Consider the following 19,883-nt stretch of genomic DNA (forward strand, 5'->3'; position numbering starts at 1 on the left):
AAGGATCCACTGAGTTTGGGAGGGATCCACTGAGTTTGGGAGGGATCCACTGAGTTTGGGAAGGATCCATTGAGTTTGGGAGGGATCCACTGAGTTTGGGAGGGATCCACTGAGATTGGGAATGATCCACTGAGTTTGGGAATGATCCACTGAGTTTGGGAGGGATCCACACCGTCAGCTTGCCTCAGTCCTTGCACTTTTGCTCAGGTCCTTGCAGTTTTGCTGCAGGCCTTGCGTTGTTTGGGAGGGTTTGCTAACGACCTTTTGGAAGCCTGGTTTTTAGTGGCGAATGTCAGCTTTTCTTGCTTGAATTTGGAAGGAAAAAAACCATCTCCAGCTTTTCTGCCTATGCAGAACGGCACAGAACTGTGCTACCCTACAGACTCCAGCTGTAAAGGCAAAAAGACCCCGCACCTCTGGGGTTTCAGTCTCTTCTGAGCACTCAGAATGGGGTGAAATTGACAAAGCAAAAGGCTTTTTTTTCTTGTTTTTTTCCCCAGTTATTTTCACTTCACGCAGCCCCGTTCCCAGGAATGGCACATAGGGACAGAACCCAGAGCTGTGGGGGCAGCCCCCGCAGCGAGCCATCCCCGCAGCATCCCAAAAGCACGCAGCCTTCCCCCGAGGTCCGAGCTCCCAAGGCCAAACCCCGGTCCCACATCAGCTGCCGCCCTCGAGCCGCTGCTGTGGGTCACGGGCTCCCTCTGCAGCCCCGAAGGACACCCCCTCCTGGTAACAGCACACCCTCCTCCTGCCATTTGTCCTTCGTTTCTCTCCAGATCTTGTTTTTCACCTTCTGATTGGCAATTTCCCCGTACTGTCCAGCAAGCAGGAAAATTGTCTCTGATCCTTGGCTGTTGGGTTCCCATGGAAACACGCTCTGGGCGCAGCCAGGCAGATGGGAGGAGGGCGAGAGCAGAGCAGGATGGAGATACCATGGGAACAACCACGAGAGCGGAGCACACAGCCCCACAGATGGACCTCACCTGGCCAGCAGCCCCAGCAGCCCCAGCAGCCCAGTAGCCCCAGCAGCCCCAGCAGCCCGGCTCGGGCAGGGGGAGGCAGCTGTGGCGGGGCTGGGTCCCGCAGCCCACCTCCCTGGGTAGGCAGGGGGTTTTCTTGCCTCTAACGCCGTGCTGCTGTGCTTGGGCAGGCTGTGACCCCCACGTCGTGCTTTCACAAGGAGCACAGACAGGCTCCTCTGTCCCTTCAGCCCATGTCTTGCCGGCCCTCCTGCGCTCACACCAGAGGCAGAAGGAGGGAAGGGCTGACAAAGCCTGTGCTACGACAGCAGGTCCTCCTTCCAATTCATGCAGGCAGCATCTTCTTCCCAGCAAACCCTTTCTGCGGGGTGCAGGAACAGCATCCAGCTGCCCCACACCGCCTTCCCAGGGCTGCTCTGGCACAGGGACCCACATCCCTGACACCAGGAGGCAAATGACAGCGCTCTGACTGCACACACTGAATTCAGGATGCTTAATTTGAGAGGCGTGAGCGCCCGGAGGGGAGGTCCCTCTCAAGGGTAACACAGAGCTGAGCTCCACTGGTGTTCCCTCATCTGAGCAGCTCTGCCCTGCCCAAACTCCCCTCAGCCCCCAGCCATGGTGGGGTGACTGCTACAGGGAACGGGGTGACTGCTATGGGAGGAACCTCCAGAAACAACAACCCGACTCAGCCCAACACCGAGTGCCATCCTGCTTCCACCACCAGGAAAGTTCCAGTTCGTGGTGGATCCTGCGGGAACCCCCGGTTCCTGAGCTGAGCCATGGAGCTGGAAGGAATCCAGGTGCTCAGAGCCAGAGGGGCCGCTCGCGTGAACCCCCCTAAGAGAAAAGCCCTATGGGGATGCGCAGCCTCCAAGGAAGAAGTCAGGCAGGAGCCAGGGCCTGGGAAGCAGAGCTCATGTCCTGGTACCTGCAGTCCTCGGGGATTGTGGCCCTGCTCTTCAGCTCGGGGCCTCCAATGCAAGGTCCTGCCTGCTGTGCCCCCCACACGGGCTCCTTTTGCTCTGCTCCAGCCCAGCATCGCTCTGACATTCCCAGGGAAAAATGAATCTTTGCAATATAAATATTATGGAGCAGAGGAGAAGGAAGAAGGCACAGGGAGTTAACTCCTCTCATATTCGGATTTCGTGGGTGCTGTGTGAGCTCCAGGCTGAGATTCCCATCTGGGAAAAGAGCAATCCCTATAGAGGGGTGGGGGAAGGGCAGAGTTTGCTCAAAAAAGACTTTTTTTTCCCCTCACATTTAACAGAAAAAGGCTTTTTGGATGAGAAACCAGTGGTGCTGACAGGAAGGGCAATCTTCTTCATTGCCTTTTCTTTGAGAGACAAAAAAATCGCCACTTCTGCTCTGATTTTGCAGGAAATCGTCCTCAGAACGGTGGAACAGGAGCCGACACCTCCCGCACAGCTCTGCTGGGGTACGAAGCATCCCGAGATGCCTCGGGGTCAACGCTGCCCACGATCCAAGGTAATCGTAACAATTAATTAAAAAGCCACTAGGATTTTCTTTCCCTTCTCTGGGAATAAAGCCCACGTGCCTGAGGTCAGCAGACTGAGGGCGGCTCAGCCGCGCTGGGTTCTGCATCCCCTACCAGAAACATCTGAAACTGCCGACCCAATTCTGCTCTGCTGAAAGCATCAGCAGCTCCAATCCCGACCCATTCTGGGGTCCCAGGTGGCTGGAAGAGGAGCCGTGGCTCTTCCCAAGTGCTGGGACAGTAGGCAAACTGCTCAGAAACAAGCCCTGAGAATCCCAAAGAGAAGTCTTGCAGGTTGAGCACAGCACACAGGACACGCTGCCCCGCGGGAACGCCAACTCTCCCCAGCAGCAAACTGCTTCCAGAGGCAGCACGTGGAGGGGCAGACGCAGGAATGGAAGAAGGGGAGAAGAAACGAACCAGTAAGAGCAGGAAAAGCAGCAAAACATCCGTACGTGTGGAAGGGGCGGGGGCTGCAAACCTTTTCTGCCTAGAGGAAGCATCTGAGCTGCTGTAAGCTTCCCAGCAAGTCAAGAAATACTCTCCTGTTCTCAGCTCAGTACGAGCTGCTGCCCTGCACGCTCCAGCTCCTCCATCTCAGCCTCGACCTCGGGCTCCTCTCCCCCCAGACACGCTTCCCCATTGCACACAGCTCTCCACGATGGCCCCCGGGGCCGCGGCAGAGCTGAGAACGGAGGGGCAGAGCCAGCGCAGCGGGCACGGGCGAGCTGCACGCGTGGGATCGGCCACCCCAAACCCGTGCCACATACAAACACCCACTGACACAGAGGGGGGCAGGGGGAGGCCAGGCCAGGGCTCTGCGTCTCTTGGCTCCGTCACAACCACAAAGCCACCACAGGAGGAACAAGGAGAGATGACAACTACCTCCACGGCTCTCGCTGTCCGCGGGTTTCACCTGGATCGGGCGCGCCATCTGCAACGAGAGAGAAACGCAGAGGGTCAGAGCACGGCCCGTGTGCCTGGCACGCTGCTGGTGGCAGTGGCACCGGGTGACCCTGCTGTGAGCAGCACCAGGGAACTGAGGCACTGTGATGGCAACCGGAGCCCCTGGAGAAGGGACCACGCGGATTTCAGACTCCTCAAAAGGAAACCAGGAGCTCGTGGAAACAGCGTGCACGAACTTCTGCTTCCTCCAGACAGAACGTGACCAGCAGCAGTGCAGCAGCAGCCAGGTTGCATTTCCCCAGTCCCCCTGCATGCTCAGTGCTCCAGGGAGGCTCTGAAGGGCAGCGTTGCTCCCAGGCAGTGTCTCATGGCTGCAGGGGGAGAAAAGGACAAAAACCCCTCGGGTCTGGTCGTGGAGAAGAGCTGCTCACCCCTCCTGCACCCAGCAGCAATGGTTCAACAGCCAGAGCTCAGCCCACAGGACGTGAGCATGCTGTGGGTAAAGACAGCCAGCTCTGCCCAGGAGCACTGGACCAAGTAACCCACGGCTTCAGCTGGCTGATGTGCAGGACATCTGTCCGCTGCGTGGCACTGGAGCATCCCAAGCTGCCCAAAAAGGGAAGAGAAAATGCAGCTCCCTCCCCAGGCCAGCAGGAGCCAGCTGAGCCACCGAGCACTGGTGTGCGAGGCAGATTTCCACATCCCACATCTCACAGCATCACTCAAAGAGGCCGACAGTGACTCGAAGCAGTGATATTCACAGTGCAAAAACCACCAGGAATACTGCAGGTTAGACCCACGCAGGAGCTGCTCCCCCTCTCTTAGGAACCAAAATGGAGAACAGCATCAAGCCTTAAAAGGCACAAAACCGAAACTCCTTTAGAGGCCAGCACGCAAAATACACACTGCTGTCCCAGCGGCGGCCAGAAAACCAAAGCAGAGCCCACAGTCACAGCAGCCGGAGGAAAGCTGTCGGGTGACCCAGCAGCTCACAGGGCAGCAAGCAGGCCGAGCTGATGGCTGAGCACAGCACAGCACCTGCGGCAGCCCAGGGCCACGAGCCGGCGTGCACTGACTCAGGCGGGATGAACACAGAGCTGGGAGCATCCCTGGGTGCCTCTGCCCCAAGCAGCGAGGTGGGGCTGCAGAAGCTGGCTGGGTACCAGCTGAAAGGAAGGCAGCAGCACTGGCTTCAGCCGTGCCTGCTGCGTCACTCAGGGAAAAGGGAGAGGCCGAGCAGCCCTTTCCTGCTCTGGATCAACTGCACGGGATTACAGAGCTCCCAGCAGTGCTGCCAGGCACGTGCAGCACCGGCACTCTGAGCCGAGGACACGGCCTGGGATGTGGGGCAGGGATGTGGGGCAGGGTTCAGAAGGAGGAGGTGAGATCTTGCTCCAGAAAGCCCCACATCTCCCGGCTGAGTTGTGGCAGCTCCTGCAGCCCCTGGTTGTAAGGCTGGGAGAGAGCAGGCAGCCCACGTGTGTGCCTGGAAGAGCGGGCTCTGCGCGGAGCCAGGAGCAGTGGCTGCCCACCTCCCTCCCCACGCACAGAGAAATAGCTTTGTCTCTACCCAGGAAGCAAAACCAGGATTAAGTGAAACAGATGGGGAGGGAGATGGAGGGGCAGGCTCGGATCTCATCTCCTATGTGGAGCAAATTCACTGGGGGGCAGGGAGGGAGGAAGGGATGCTGCCAAAGCCAAGAGCATCACCCCCCCCCGGCACGGGTGCAGAGGCACCCAGGGATGCTGGGGCTGACAGCCTAGGGCGAGGAGCCAAAGGGTGGGGGGGGGGGGGGGGAAGGAGGGGGCTCAGTACCTGGGGACAGCTCACCCGTCCCCTCCCCCAGAAGCGCTGTCACTCCAGTTCCAAGCACCTTGGGGAAAGGAGGTGTCGTCATGGAAACGGTTATTCACCGCACGGAACCTGACATTTGTGGTTGCCATGGAAACCAGCTCTTGGGGGCATTCCCTCTGCTTTGCAGAAGAAGAGACATTTTGGTACCATCTCCGGGGAGGGGGCCCCCTCCGTCCATCTGTCCACCCCTTCCCCCTCCCCAGAGCCTGCCGGGCCCCAGCGGGGTGAGCCCACAGCACGGCCACGGCTGCGGGACCAGCACGGTGCCAGCAGCGATGCCAGCACAGCCCCACGGCTCAGCCGGGCAAGCAGAGGCATCCTGGGGGAGAGCAGGCACACGGTGCTCTGCCCCCCACGGCTGCAGACAGCTCTTCCCTCGACTGCTCGACCCAGCCCCACAGCGGGGGGACACACCATCGGTGTCACCCCGAGCCCACAGCCAAGGGAGGAACGTTTCCCTGCAGGTGAGAAGCACCGGGTGAGGCCTGCTGTTCACCTGCCCCAAAAGGAAAAGAGGAGGAAGCGAGGCGAGGACGCTGTCCAGATGCTGAGGCTGGGAGGGAAATGAGAGAGCTCCCAAACGAGGGGAGGCGGGCAGGGAGGGGGCACACTGCCACCGAGCCCCACACTGCCACTGCATACCCAAGCACTGTCAGAGATGTGAGCCTACAAACACAAAGGGAGCCCACAGATGCTTTAACTCATCACCAAAGGTCTCTGAAGCGCGTCTGCGGCATCCAAAAATCACGTGCAGGTCCATGGCACAGAGCTCTGCGCCCCATAGGAATGGGACAGAGAAGGGTGGGAAATAGGAACGCACAGAAAGGACGGGCAGACCTCTCCTGCTGCACGTGAGGGAGGGGCTGGGGAGCAGGAGGGAGCCGGCTGTGGTCACACCGCACAGCCGCACTCGGGACGCGCACACTCTTCCTCTTCGTCCCGGGCTGCGCTGCTCGCAGGGACACCCGAGCCCACAGCAGCCGCACGGACACGGGCCCGGAATCACAGGCAGGGGCAGCACGTGCACACCTCAGATCACAAGCACACAGGCACGCTTGCACACGAGCACACAAACATACGTGAACACGCGTGTGCCACCGAGGACGAACGAATGCTTCACGAGGCTGCGCCCACCTCACGAGCCGAGCTTAATTTTTCTCATTAAATTATTTAGCTGGGCATTAAAATTTAACCTAACTGCTCATTTCCGAAGAATAGCACGTCCACACCCCACGCATGGCAGCAGACCCTCGTGGGCCACGTCCCCACCCCTCACCCCAAAACACACCGCTCCCCAGACCCACATCACAGCGACGGCTGCAGCTCAGCCACGCTGCCAGGAGCGGCAGCGAGGGCCACCTCTGGCTTCTGCAGATAGAGAGAGACAGCCCCCACGGGCGGCAGGGCAAGCCTCTATTAATTAGGAGTGAAGTTATGTAGAATGGCCCCCCAGGTACAATGCAGGGGAACCTCAGCGTTAAGTGGGTCAGAGGCAGAGTGCATTAAACACACGACGCAGGCTGGCTCCTCTGGGACTGCAGGAACCAGGAGGCATCCGAGGCCATCTCAGAACGAGGTCCTGGGATTTCAGGCTTCGTAGGCTGCGTGCTGTGCTCTGCTGGGCAGTGAGAGGTGCCCTGCATCACGACTGGAATCCATTCTAGCTGTGCAGACAAGTGCAGTGCTGGTGTGCTTGCTGAACGTGGCACCTGGAAGGGAATACAGACAGGGCTGGGCTGGTGCCCATGTCTCCTGCGTGCTCTTTCCACTGATCTCGGTGTACCTCAGCCCTGCTCCGAAGGATCTGCCTTCATGGGGGGAGGACAGGGCCTCACAGCAACGAGCACCGCTCCGACACAGCTCTAAGAGCCACCAAAGAATCCAATCCAACCCAATCCAATCCCATCCCATCCCTTTCAGGAGGTGAGGATACCCAGAGCTGTGCTCCAGGTGAAGAACCCACGGTGATGACGACGGGGGTCACGCAGGATGACACGAAGTGCAGAGCCCAAATCACACAGCTCCTCCTGCCCACGCAGCCACGGCCTTCTGTTTCCAGCATGAACGAGAAGGAGCACTGCAGAGCTCTCACCCCACTGCTCTCAGCCCTGGGACGACCTGAGGACCTCACCCCACAGGTTTCTCTGGGAGGTCCCCCAGCACAGAGGAGCAATCTCCCCTCCCGAAGCCAAGCGCACGGCCACGATGCACACACACAGCGGGTGCACTGTGCTCCTCAAACCCCCTCCAGCAGCGAGCACTGCCCCGGGAGCACGGCAAGAAACCTCCCGCCGCGACCCAAAGCCTCCGCACCTCCTTCATAGCTCTGCAGAAGTGACAGCACCATTACTGTGACAGCATCACGGGGGGGGCAGCCCGGCGTGGCAGAGCCCACGCGGGATCCAGGGCCACGCTGCTCCTTCGTGGTGCCCCAGAGCACCGAGGAGGACCCTGCAGGACACCCCGTGCTGCTCCCATCTCCTCTCGTGCTCCGTGCCGAGGGGATTTAAGGTGAGAAAAGGGAAACGCCAATGCCTCAAGTGTTCTGCTGCAGGTGCTTGGACACGAGGTGAACCCCGGGAAGCACAGGGAAGGAAACAGCCGGGCCAGGTTCAGCGAGTCCTTCGACAAAAGGACAAAAGGACACAAAGGGAGCAGTATTTTGCCACCCACCTCCTCCTATTCCTCCCCGCTCTCGTGAGACAGGGCTGGAAGAACAGTGACTCCAAAAGATTCACCACCAAGACTGTCAAGCCCACGAGAGGCCATCCTGGCACCCAAAAAAGCCACGGATGTTTTGTATAAGCGAGGAATAAACGAGACTTGGTGGGAAGAGCCCCGCGAGCGGCGTCACACTGCCACGCGTCACCCAGGATGGCAACGCTGATGAATTACTCCTTAAGGGACCCGGGGATGCCTCTGGATGAGCAGATCCTACGGCTGGCTTCAGCCTGGCAGATGCTAACCAGGAACAGCACACTGCCGACACACAGCAGTGATGGGACCCTCAGAGCTCCGAGCTGCAGATCTGTGGGGTCAACAAACCCCCAACCAACCCCAGAGTCGTGCAGCATTTGCTGCTCCGGATGGACGCACGCAGGACGACGCGGCGCGATGGGATTCACCCCGCAGCACTCACAGAGCTCACACAGCAAAACCTCTCAATTATTTTTCAACAGTCCTGGGAATCTGAAGAGGTCCCAGGCAAGTGGAAGCTGGCAAACCTCGTCCCGGTTTTCAAGAGGGCAAGGATGAAGGACCCTGGTAATCGCAGGCCTGCCAGCCTCAGTTCAGTGCCCGGCAGAATTGCGGCCATCGCTCTGGGAGTTACTGAAAAATACTTGAAGGACAACACGGCCATCGGTCACAGCCACGAGGGGCTTCACGAGACACGTCCACCTGCTCAGCTAACTTCACTTCCTTGGATGACACGGTTAGTCACGTTGGTGACCAAGAGAAGCCAGTTGATGTCATCTTGCTGGACTGCAGCAAAGCTTTTAGTGCTGTTTCTCAGAGTATGCTCCTGGACAAAACGCCCATGGTGGGTACCAGCATGAAGGAGTGAACCCCACACCCCTTCACAGCTGGGAGCAGCAGGGCAGGGCAGCTCTGAGCTGCGCCCTGGTGCTGCTCCTGGATGCTGAGGGTGAAGGAGCACCACCTGGGCCTTAAGGGGGCAGAAGAAGCAATATCTGAACCGAAATGGGATGAGAGGGGAAAGCTGTGACCTGCTCTCCCAGAGCTTCCCGTTCCAGGACTTCCCCACTTCTCGGAGACGTGAATGCCCCGTGTGCTCAGGGCCAGGCTGGGGGAGGCCCTGGACAACCTCATCTAGGGCCTGAAATAGAGGCTGGCAATCTGTGGCAGGTGGAACTATCTAATCTCAGAGCTGCCCTCCAAGCCATCCCGGGACCCCACACCCCCTCCTTCAAAAGCCCTCTCCCTCCTCTTACCACGCTCTATTTCTCCACCTCTCCTTTTGCATTCCTACATCTTCTTCAGTCCTCACCTCGGGAACATTTCTCCTGCAGCAGAGGAGACACACGGGGACGTGCTCGTGACCTCAGGTGAGCGTGCTGGAAGAAATGCCAGCTCTGGGAGACGAAAGCTACAGGCTGGGAGAGCCCAGCAATGCACAGGGCAGATGGGAGGCTCCCTGTGCACAGGACAGAGCCTGCATGAGCATTTCTGAACAGCACGCAGGAGTGGGCGCTGATCTTTCATTTCATTATCCTTCCAACTCCGTAGGCTGCGAGAAGCAATGTTTGTCCTGGCAGCTTGCTCTCCCTCTGCCTCTCCAGGGTGCGTGCTTCGTAGGGCTGCTGCCTTGCTGTTAAACCTCAGCCCCTTGAGCCAAACCTTGGAGGAATGAGCGTTTGCATTCGTGTCTGCACGGAAGGGGCACTCGTGCCGCTGTGTGCCCAGGGGCGGCTTCGCCCGACCCTTCGCATCGCTGCCGTTACACCGAGGCAGCCCCACCTCTCCGTGCTGACAAAGCTGCGTGGCTCCCTGCTGAATGTGCTGAGATGGCACCTACCAACCCTGAGCTGGAAAATAAACTCTCCACCCTGCTCTGCCCGAGGGTCCAAACCACAAAGACCTCCACTGCAAAGTGAGGCCCAGTGTCAGCCCCCAGCTGAACGCTTCACCCCACCCCACCCCATCTCACCCACACTGCCCCACGGCGCAACCACCTGGACAAGAGAGAAGGGGACAGCCCGATGCTTTGAGCTGAGCCCTCTCAGATCCCGTGCTCCTCACACCACCACGTGCTGCGGGTCCCGGGGCAGCCCACGTCCTGGCAGTGCAGCACAGCCTGCCCACGGGGATGCTCTCCACTCTCGCTGCTGTGTGTCTGCATTAATCCTGATGCCCAGCCATGTGAGTTACTGCTGCTGCCTCTCAACCTCTGGTGCGTTCCCAGCGTCTCTCTCTGCTCTAGTGCTGCCGCTGTCCGTAATTTTCCATTCCCGTGTCCTTGCATTCCCGAGCCCTCGCTGCATCCCTGAGCTCTTTCCCTGCATTTCAGTGCCCCCACTGCTGCTCTCAAACTGCCCATATTCCCAGCTTGGATCAATACCAATTTCTGCCACTTACTTGCCTACCTTTCAGCGAGCCCTTCTTTGTTCTGCATAGAAATAAAACAGTCACCGTATCTCGCCAGAAGAATTACTTTTTACAAAATCCTCCCTCCCCTCCTCTCCCTCTATTCTTCTTTCCCTTCTTCAGGAGCAATTTTACGTAATTTGCAACTGTCTGGCTGCAAATGAAAAGCGACACAAAGCGTTTCTGCGAAACACTGAAAAGCTGGCTGCTTTTCCCTCCAATTTCACTTAGCAAGAGGCTTTAACTTGGTGTGTGATCACTGCGTGTCGTTAATAACCTCTCCAGTTCCTTTCAGAGCTCGGCCAAGTGAAGGCACAATCACGAATCAAAGGCGTGGGTTATTGAGATATAATATCATTTCGCTGAGCCGGGGAGGAGCGTGCCAGGGAGCGGCGAGGAGGTGAAACGCTGCGCTGCCTGGCAGCTGAAGAGGACAACCGCAGTGAGAAGGGGCTCGCTTTTCTCCCTGCATTTCAGACCCGAAGATTTCTGCCTCTGCTCAGCCTCCACGGGCTGCTTGACTTCACCCCGAACCTTGCAGGCTCTGTCCTTCGAAGCTCCATCGTTCCCTTCCCGAGGGAAAATCCACGCACTTGTTACTTCCAGGCCCGGACCGGCAGCGGTTCTGATGACAACACGAGCAGTTCAGTACCTCTGAGCTCCAGATAATCCAACACGCGGCTCACAGCATCCCTGCTTTACACCCTGCAACGCCTCGGGAAGCGCGGGCTGAGAATCTGGCTGCGTTCAAAGAAGACGCGAAACCCCTGCCGTCCAAAACAAGCTGTTCTGAGTTGAACGCATCGGTTCTATTGGGCTGCCACCCATCAAACGATAAACAGCCAAAATAGAAATCACGGGGCAAAGAAAACTGCATCCCTCAAAGGGAGAACTTGCCAGAAACACCAGAAAAGCCAACCTCTGGTTGGCTTTTCTGGTGTTTCTGGCAAGTTCTCCCTTTGGAGATCACGGTGATTCCTCCCGCCCCGTGCAGAAAACCAACAACAATCAGTAATCTTCGCAGTAACGAGACAATAAATGGGTAAAAACAACAAAAACAGCCCACGGGCTGAAATCGTTCTCGGCGCCCGACGGAGACAGAGGGGTGGGTGATGCTCTCTAAGGAAACGACACGCGAAGAGGAGGGGGCTGCCTCAGGTCACGCAGCCCACGTCCACGCTCAGGCCAAAGCAGAACAGAGCTCAGCTTCGTTCTGAAGGCCCTTCCGCCTCCTCGTCCACAGGAGGAATTCCCACGGGAGGAACGAAACGTGACGAAGCGATGCGCTGCCAGCCCGCCCCAAATACAGCACGATTCATCCGCATCTTAATCCCAAAGCTTAATTACAGCACGCTGCTCATTCACCGGCTCAAGATCCACACGTTTAGCAGCACTCAGCCAGCACACGCCGCATCCTCTTAACCTCCCTTAGCAAAACAGGATCGCCACAGCCCAGCTGAACCACCACCACCTCCGACATCGCAGATGCCCAGATACAGGGAGTAACAGATTCCCAGTGCAGCAAAACAGACTGCCCTGGATGCACCCAGCCCAAGTGTCAGGGTCCCCCAACCCCCCCCCTCTAAGAAGGGACGTGGCTGTCCCTTCTCTGCTGTGTCACAGCACTGTACCACGACTCGTCACACCTATCCCTTACACACTGCCTGTCCTGCACGCAGCAGATCACACGGATTTAACCCAAATGGCAGCTGGGAATCCTGGCTACCTGCACTCTGCCCCTTGGCTGTCCTCACATAACATGAAGATCCTATCGAGCGGCAATCGAGACGGGCACGTTTTCCAGCCCTCCAGTGCCAACACAGACCCCAAGAGAGCACAGATGAACAGGGAAATATGTGCGTGTGTGTGTGTGTAAAGGTCTACAGGGGAGCTGGGAGGGGGGAGGGGAGCAGTCGGGACCTGTATGGGTTGAAAAGGAAATGTTACGGCTAAGAATTTCTAACCCTTCTCCAGAGACCCCTGGTTTACATCAGTTATCCTGTTGCCTTGAGCACTCGGGTCCTCCTGTGAGCTTCTGTCTACAAGTACCCAACCCCTCCACCTACTCAACTCCAAACGAATCTTCCCAGCACGTTTGCTCAGCCCTCTCAGCACAGCGAGGGAACTGCCCAGCCAAAGCGCTCACACCACACAGGAGCAGGAATGGCAGTGATTCAGAGCCCCCCACTCACCAGCAGGCCCCAGGGAAGCGCAGGTTCACCTGCAGTGAGGGACCTGACCCAACACCGGGGACCCCCACTGCACTCTGCTCCCTGCGCAGCTGCCAAGGGAGCGGGACTCACCCGGGGGGTACAGCTACGTCAGCAGGATTGGTTTCAGCTCTGTAACTCACTGCTTTTCCAAACTGTGGGACACGCAAAGTGTGTTTCTCCATCTGAGAAGCTGCAGCCACTGCAGGAGAAGCTCCGGCAGAGATCCACCCAACAGAGCGCCCATGCGCCTTGCAGGCTCCAGCACTCTGGGAGCAGCTGCACCAGCAAGTGCTGCACTCCTGGGAGAAAACGGCCCGGTGCCTTCTGCTGTGACCCCGACACCTTCCTGACGTGGCTGCCGTGCAGGCTGAGGACACGTGGCTCACCCCAAAAGCAACACGGCTCCCTGGTGACAGCTGGAGGTGCCACATCCCACCACAGAGCTGAGGAACAGCACAGAAACAGGCCTGGCAGGAGCTACAGGGAGCACTGCAGGGCAGCAGCTGGGCAAGGAGCAGCTCCGCGCTTGGGCTCCCGCATCCCTGCTCCAACCCCCAGACCACACTCCCCTCCCCCAAGTCATCTTTCACCCTTTCTCCCCCCCCTCCCCCACCCTCCTGCTCCAGCCCATGCTGAGCACGGCACAGCACGCTGGGACTTACCCCTGGCAAAGTCTTCTGTTCATGCAGTGCTGTCTGGGCTTTGATGGCAGAGTCTCTGGCACAGTACGTGAGGAATGCACAACCTGCAGCAGACACAGGAAGCACCAAAGTTAAACGTGCACCTGCAGACACACACTATCACAGTGCTTCTCCTGGGTACCAGCAGGTGAACTCCAAGTGTCCTGCTAAAGATGGAGCGCCCGGGACAGCCCTTATCGAGACCTGACTTCTTCATTAGCATCTCAGCAGAGGGAGAGGGGAAGGTTTGCTAATTACAGGAGCAAATGGTATGAAATCTAGAGGTACTGCAGCCTCAAGGGATAAAGGCAAAGAAATAGCAGGGACCAGAAGGACCACGTGTGACCCAACAGCTTAGCCTAAAACTGGAACCTGGGATGAGGGGAAGAATTGCAGTCCCTTTAGGATCGCTTCAGGGTGCTCTGATGCTATAAGAACAATCAGATGAAACCAACGAAAGGAGGAAAAACTGGCTGCTTATCAAGAAACGCGTCCCAGCAGAGGGGGATTTATGAGACTGTGGAACGGTCTCCCCGGGGAAGTGCCCGGAGCTGTGACACTTGAGCTGCTTCAGATGAGGAAGCGCTGGGGAACGGCCTCAGAGGAGGAACGCACTGACTCCCCCACTCCACCCCCCCATTCCCAGCGGCATTTCCCATCCTAAGCAAAAGCAAGACGTGTCCTCTGGCTTGGCACTGAATGCCAGCGTGGCCAGGGCTGTGCTGGGACTGCAGACACATTGGTACAGCCCAAATCAAGCCTGCTCTTCTGCCCCAAAGCCACTTCAGTGCCCTACGGATCCGACGCTGGGCACAGGACAAGGTTTGCACGGAGCTCTCCCCCTGCTCCGTGCTACAGAACGTTTTTAGGCCACATGGACGCCAGCTGCTCCAGACAATCCCAATCCACGGCAGCAGGATTATGCTATCCTTCCATCCCAGCTCCCAGAAATTGCTGCAGCTGAGCAAATCATAGCTGTCCTTACTGCTCTTGCTAGAAAAGAACCAACACAAAGCCACCGCTCTCCTCGAACAGCACGCGAGCATTCGATGCCTCTATCAGATAATTAAAGCTCCTTATTGCCCAGGTTTGGAACTGAGGATGCTGGACCAGGGCCAGACGTGGGATCCACGGCCTATTTAATAAACGCAGCAGGGACAAGAAACATGCAGGCAGGGAGAGTACTCCAAGGCAGCCAGCCCCACCTCGGGGGAGATGCACCCCTTTGCTTTCTCTCACCCCCCAAAAGCACCTGTGTAAGCACAGAGCCCAAAGCCCCACTTGTGACATGCACATTTAGAGGCCTGGTTGCCATAGCTCCAAACACGGATGCTTGCCTGCCTGCTTCCACTCACCGCAACGGTCTGCTGCTTCGCAGGGCTGGGACGGCCACACAACGCCTCTGTGGGATCATCAGTCTGCATTAACCCCATACAAAAGCCTGCTTGTCTACCTGTTGTACCTGGGAAGCTCACACGGGCCTCTAAGAGGCAGAAATCCACAAGGCTGCGGAGAACAGTGAGCAAAGAAGGTCAGCTACACCTCTGGGCAACGTGACAGCCGTCCCCCCCGAGCCAGATGTGTTGGAGACTGCATGCAGAAGTCACAGCCCTGGTCAGAGAGGTGCCAAGGTTTTCCAGAAGCATTACACTCTGAGTCTGTCAATGGAAAGAAATACCTGGGGGGAAAGATCTTCCTCCCTGCAGAGACATCATCTCTTGCTACTCCTGAGGATGCAGACAGTGAGCAAGCACCAGTGGAGCCTGCAGAAGTACCAGAAGCACAGGGAAGCAGAAGGGGATTGCGGGCTGTGACACGACCCTGCTTACCACGACTTCGGTGGGGTCCTCCTAAAACCCTGAGCCTGACAGACTCCCAGAAATGGAGAGAGCTTCTCACCCCATCAACCCCTTCAGCAGTGAGAGCACAACCACAGAGACGCAAAGATCCAACTCTCTCATTTTGCATTTCCTGCTTCAGCTAACAGCAAACTCAAACGGGTGCCAGGCTCACTCCACTCCGGGCACGTCCAGCCCCAGCTGTGGTGGAAACGCCTGCTGAGATGGTGCTAAAAGAGCTCTCAGGAAACCAAACACAGACCGTCCAACCGAAAATCCCAGCCTAGGCTGTCCACTGCTGGAGATGGAGAACGATGACGGCACACTGCAACTGCACAGAGACCTCACAGGGGGCCAACTGTGTCCTCCTAAAAGCATTTATTGATGACAACGCTTTGCTTTGCCATCTCCAGCACCTGCTCTCCTTCAGCTCCCCTGCGTGTGCGACCATGAGTTAATTAGTTCATTAAATCTTGCAAAAAGATAAACAGGAGGGGAGGATGGACTTGACCGGTTGCTGGCCTTCAGAGGCCGGCCTGCAGCGCAGGGACAAAAGGAAGACAGCAAAAACGGGCGGAGGAATTCAGGGAGGCACTGGAAGAAACAGGAGTTCGCAGGAAACCCACTCCACAGGTTGTACACCCGCACACAAGTCTGCCAGGAGCCCGAGGCGAAGTGCCACGGATTACAGGCCTACCCCTGGGAGCACAGCACGCGTGGCTGTCACAGCTCCCAGCAGACATACCTGCACCCGCATCGTGTTTTGCCTCCGCTCACGGCCCTGGCTCAGCGCAGGGGCGGCTGCACCGCCCGTGTGAGCGCAGCTCAGCGAGAGCCGCGCGTGGGCTGCGCTGCGTCACGCCGCTACCTGCCATCCAACTCCCACGGGCTGCACGAGGGCTTCCAGCTCCCCGGAGGCAGAACCACCTCGTCCCACTTGCAAGATGCTGCAGCAGAAGACAAGGAGGTACTCCGCGCTCGGTTCTGCCTCCGAACCACGCGGTGACTCCGGGATTGAAGCCCCTTCAGATCCTACACGTTCCTCCACACATCAGTCGTCTAAAGCCTCCAGTGAGAGAAGGCTGTCAGCGTGCAGAAGAGGCCCTTCCACATTTAGCATTTAAAAACCTCGTCAAACGCTACAGCAGGGGAAGCACGGAGTCAGCAGGCTGCTTATCTTCAAGCTACAGAAGCCGAGTCAAAATCCAGCTGCCAGCGAGGTGCAGGAGGCTCAGGCTGTCACCGCCCTTTGCAGAAATCACTCACCTGACTCCAGATGCTCCCAGAGAGGGCTGCTCCCGTCCCTGCCACTCCCAGCAGCTGAGCTCCGTATCTCACGCTACAGCCTCCCTGCTTCATCTCCCACGGGCACTGCTAGGAAATCCATCCACTCTTTGCGGGGACTGCGTTTTGCCCAATCCTGGAAACGGTGGCCAACATTTCCTCGGTGATCCTCCCTGCTCAGAGCCCTCGGACCCATCCTAAAGCCCGTCCTAAGGAACTCCTCCCTGCTCCTCCCGCAGAAACATCAGCGTTAAGAAACACACTGCCATTAGCATGCCAATGCACCTGCGATTAACAGCAATAGAAACTGCCTCATAAACAGCGTTAGGGGATTGGAACAGCACCGCCAGCAGCAGCCAGCTCACCACGACCGGACAGGCTCCAACAAAACCGTGTCAGAGCTGAGATGGTCTGTAAGACCCTCCTCTACCTCCACCAAACTCAGCACAGTGAGGAACAGCCCGCAGGGGATGCCCAGCTCACAGCTTAGTGCCCCTGGCTGGGCACAAACACCGCTTTTGGTTGCACCTTCCCAAGCTGCTGCAGGAGGAGCCGATGGGCTCAGCCAGCAGTGCTGGTCGCTCACACGAGCACCTCTCCCCATTCTGGAGAAGGAAAAAGCAGATGGAAGACACTTGCAAACTGTCAACTGGATCCTGCTGCAGAGCAGGGAATGCAGGGGGAGGAAATATTTCAGCCTACCAAGAACGATGGTTTCTGTTGGTGCCGGGATCGGTGCAGATCTGCCGAAGCCTTCCACGGCCGTGGGGATGCAAAGCCCTGAGCGGGACCCACTGCCAGCACCCGGCTCCAGAGCCAGCGAGATGGGAGGGACTGGGGCCAGGGATGCCCACACTGTGTGTCCGATTTCCTCGCTCCCTTATCTAAGTGGCTGATCTCCACGATCCAGCTCCAGAACCTCAGACCTCACGGTCTAAACTCAACAAGCCAAGCACAAAAACGTGCCATCCCCCCGTGCCATGGGCACAATGAAACGTGCCATCCCCCCGTGCCATGGGCACAATGAAACGTGCCATCCCCCCGTGCCATGGGCACAGTGAAACGTGCCATCCCCCCGTGCCATGGGCCCACCCTCCCCCCTCTGGCTTTGAGAGCTCGCTGCCGACCATCAGACCGCAGGCTGGGCTCTGTGCTGTGCACACACACCATCTTGGTTCCAACCCCCACGCCACATTTACATCTTTGGCTAAATCCAAGCCAGCCCAACTCTGACGGCCTTCAACGAGGAACTTTTTCCTATTTTCCCATCGGGGTTAGATTCGACCTTTTGTTTGGAAATAAACTTCTCTTTCTGCACTCCCCTTCCCTCTCTGTTCAGTACAGGAGTGTCGGACTTGCTGCAGAGCCCACCGGGCTTTTTTTAACGGGAAGAAACCGAAGGCATCGGGGCTGGGTGCGACTCACACTGCTTCCACCACACGACCCCATCACAAATCATCCCAGGGCACGGCTCCCCACGCTGAGCACGGGCAGCTTTAAGGGCACGTACAGGAGGATCCCTGCAGGTCGGCTCAGCGTGCCAGGGAGTGGTGCTGAGATCACTACATCAGATGGCACAGCAAATGGGCTCCGAATCCCCACCCACCGCCGGAGCAGCGGTGACTGTAAGATCCTAAACACCTGCTAAGGGTGAGCAGGAACCGCTGCACGCAGGGAGCTGACACGCAGAACGTGACAGCTATCCAAAATACAGCCTTCAAACGCAACAACGGTCACAGCTAAACAAGGCTCCTCAAACTTTTCTGCATCTACTAAAGGTCTTCCAGCGATTTAGCACTCAAGAAGTCCCCCCCACCTCTCCTAAAGGCCACGGGAGACAGCACACGGACCACTACCACTCTTTGTTACGCAGACTTTACAACCGCGCTGCTGTATCGCAGCCAGAGAGCAGCGCGGACAGCACGGGGAAAACCGCTGCTCCCGGACCGCGGGATTCCCCACCCAGCGCCGGCAGCCGCGACCTGCCCACCCGCGGCCGCGACCTGCCCACCCGCACACCAACGCCTTTGTCACAACACCCCACGCACCGGGCCGGGCTCCCAGCGGGGACAGCCGTGGGGCCCAGCTCTCGGTGCCCACCCCATCCCCGCCCCTCGGCAGCGGCTTGGGGGTGCCGACACCCGCCAGAGGATGGGGGGGATGGGAAGAGGGGGAAGGCAAAAGCTGGGGGGGTCGGCTGCAGAACGCGGACGTCGCGCGTGGGGTGGCCCCGCAGGACCCACGAGGAGCGGTCCCCGCGAGCAGGCCGTGCCCCGCCGCGTGCCGGGAGACCCCTCACCCTTGTGCATGCCGGTGTAGCGGTCCTTGAGCACGGTGAGCTCGTAGATCTTGCCGAACTGCTCGAAGAGCGGCTTGAGGTCCTTCTCCTCCAGGTTGCGCGGGATCTGCCCCACGAAGAGCTTGATGGCATCCAGGTCCTTCATGCTGTCGGGCTGCGCGGGGGGCTCCGCGCCGCCGCTGCCGCTCATGGGGGAGGCTCTGCGCGGCGGCGGCGGGGGCTGCGGCGCGGGCGGGAGCGGCGGCGGCTGCGGCTGCCTCCTCGCCTCGCCCTGGCGGAGTCTGGCCATGCCCCGCGCCCGGCGCGGCTGCGGGCGGACGGGGGAGGCAGCGCGCCTGGGAACGGCCCCGCCGCCCGCGCCGCCGCCGCGCAGCCACAAAGGAGCGCGCTACGGCGCCCCCTGGCGGCCGAGAGGCGCTGCGGGGCACGGCGGGGCGGCGGCGGCGGCGATGCCGCTCGCGGCGGTGCCCGAGGACGGAGCGGATTTCTTGGACGGGGAAGAAAACCGCGCTTCTTCCGAAACAAGAGCCCGCTAGCGCAGGGCAAGGCGGGCTGCGGCCGCCCGCCTCCGTCGCTGCAATCGGCGTCGGGCCCCGACTGGCCGCGCCGCGCTGAAGCCGTTCTGAGCCGTTCTCTCCCTCCCGGCCGTGGGTCGCGGCGGGGACGGCTCAGGGCTGTGCTGGGGGGGATACAGCCACGTCTGAGCCCTGTGCCGGCCTGGGAGAGCAGGGGCTGCAGTCCCAGCAGCTCCTGCAGCTGATGGCGACAAGAAGCACGCTCCAGGTGGGCCAGGATGCATCGCAGTCCCTCCCAGCTCCGCTCCACTGGGGTGATGCTGAAGCAGCCCCGAGTTCTGCCCCTCGAGGCACTGAGCCTTCCTACCATCGTGGGCTCATTGCCACAGCACGCACTGCAGGAGTGCACCAGCAGCCCTAGCGAGCAGCCAGGCTTCCCTGCCGTGGAAGCGTGAGTTGGGTTTGGGCAGCAGGAAGAGCAGCCCACGTACAACGCTCCATCTCATGACCACGCACTGACAAAGGACCACTGGGGCTGACAGCCCCACACCGCCAGATGACCTGGGGTGAACAGCAGCGTTACCTCCTCACATCACACAGAGCCAAGAGCTCCCAGCCCAAGGATGGCCACATTTACACGAGCTGTTATGACAGCCAAGCACACTGCTCCGTGCAGTCAGAGGGCAGCAGCACGGTGTGAATGCAC

The 19,883-nt window shown here is 58.9% G+C and overlaps 1 protein-coding gene across 2 annotated transcripts in view; it reads right to left on the reverse strand.

The window, feature by feature from the left end:
- Window positions 1–18,951, reverse strand: part of CELF5 (CUGBP Elav-like family member 5) — a 29,149-nt gene extending 10,198 nt beyond the window's left edge. For both annotated transcript variants that reach the window (XM_065747366.1, XM_065747365.1), the window contains exons 1-3: window positions 18,663–18,951; window positions 13,224–13,306; window positions 3,367–3,415 (exon numbers count right to left, since the gene is read on the reverse strand). In XM_065747366.1, the coding sequence (XP_065603438.1) occupies window positions 3,367–3,415; window positions 13,224–13,306; window positions 18,663–18,951 (421 nt within the window). The remainder of the gene's footprint in view (window positions 1–3,366; window positions 3,416–13,223; window positions 13,307–18,662) is intronic.
- Window positions 18,952–19,883: the final 932 nt, after the last annotated feature.

Source organism: Cyrtonyx montezumae, unplaced genomic scaffold (genome assembly GCF_038088225.1).
Source record: "Cyrtonyx montezumae isolate F1298 unplaced genomic scaffold, pur_monq_1.0 scaffold_44, whole genome shotgun sequence".
In the NCBI taxonomy this organism is placed as follows: Eukaryota; Metazoa; Chordata; class Aves; order Galliformes; family Odontophoridae; genus Cyrtonyx; species Cyrtonyx montezumae.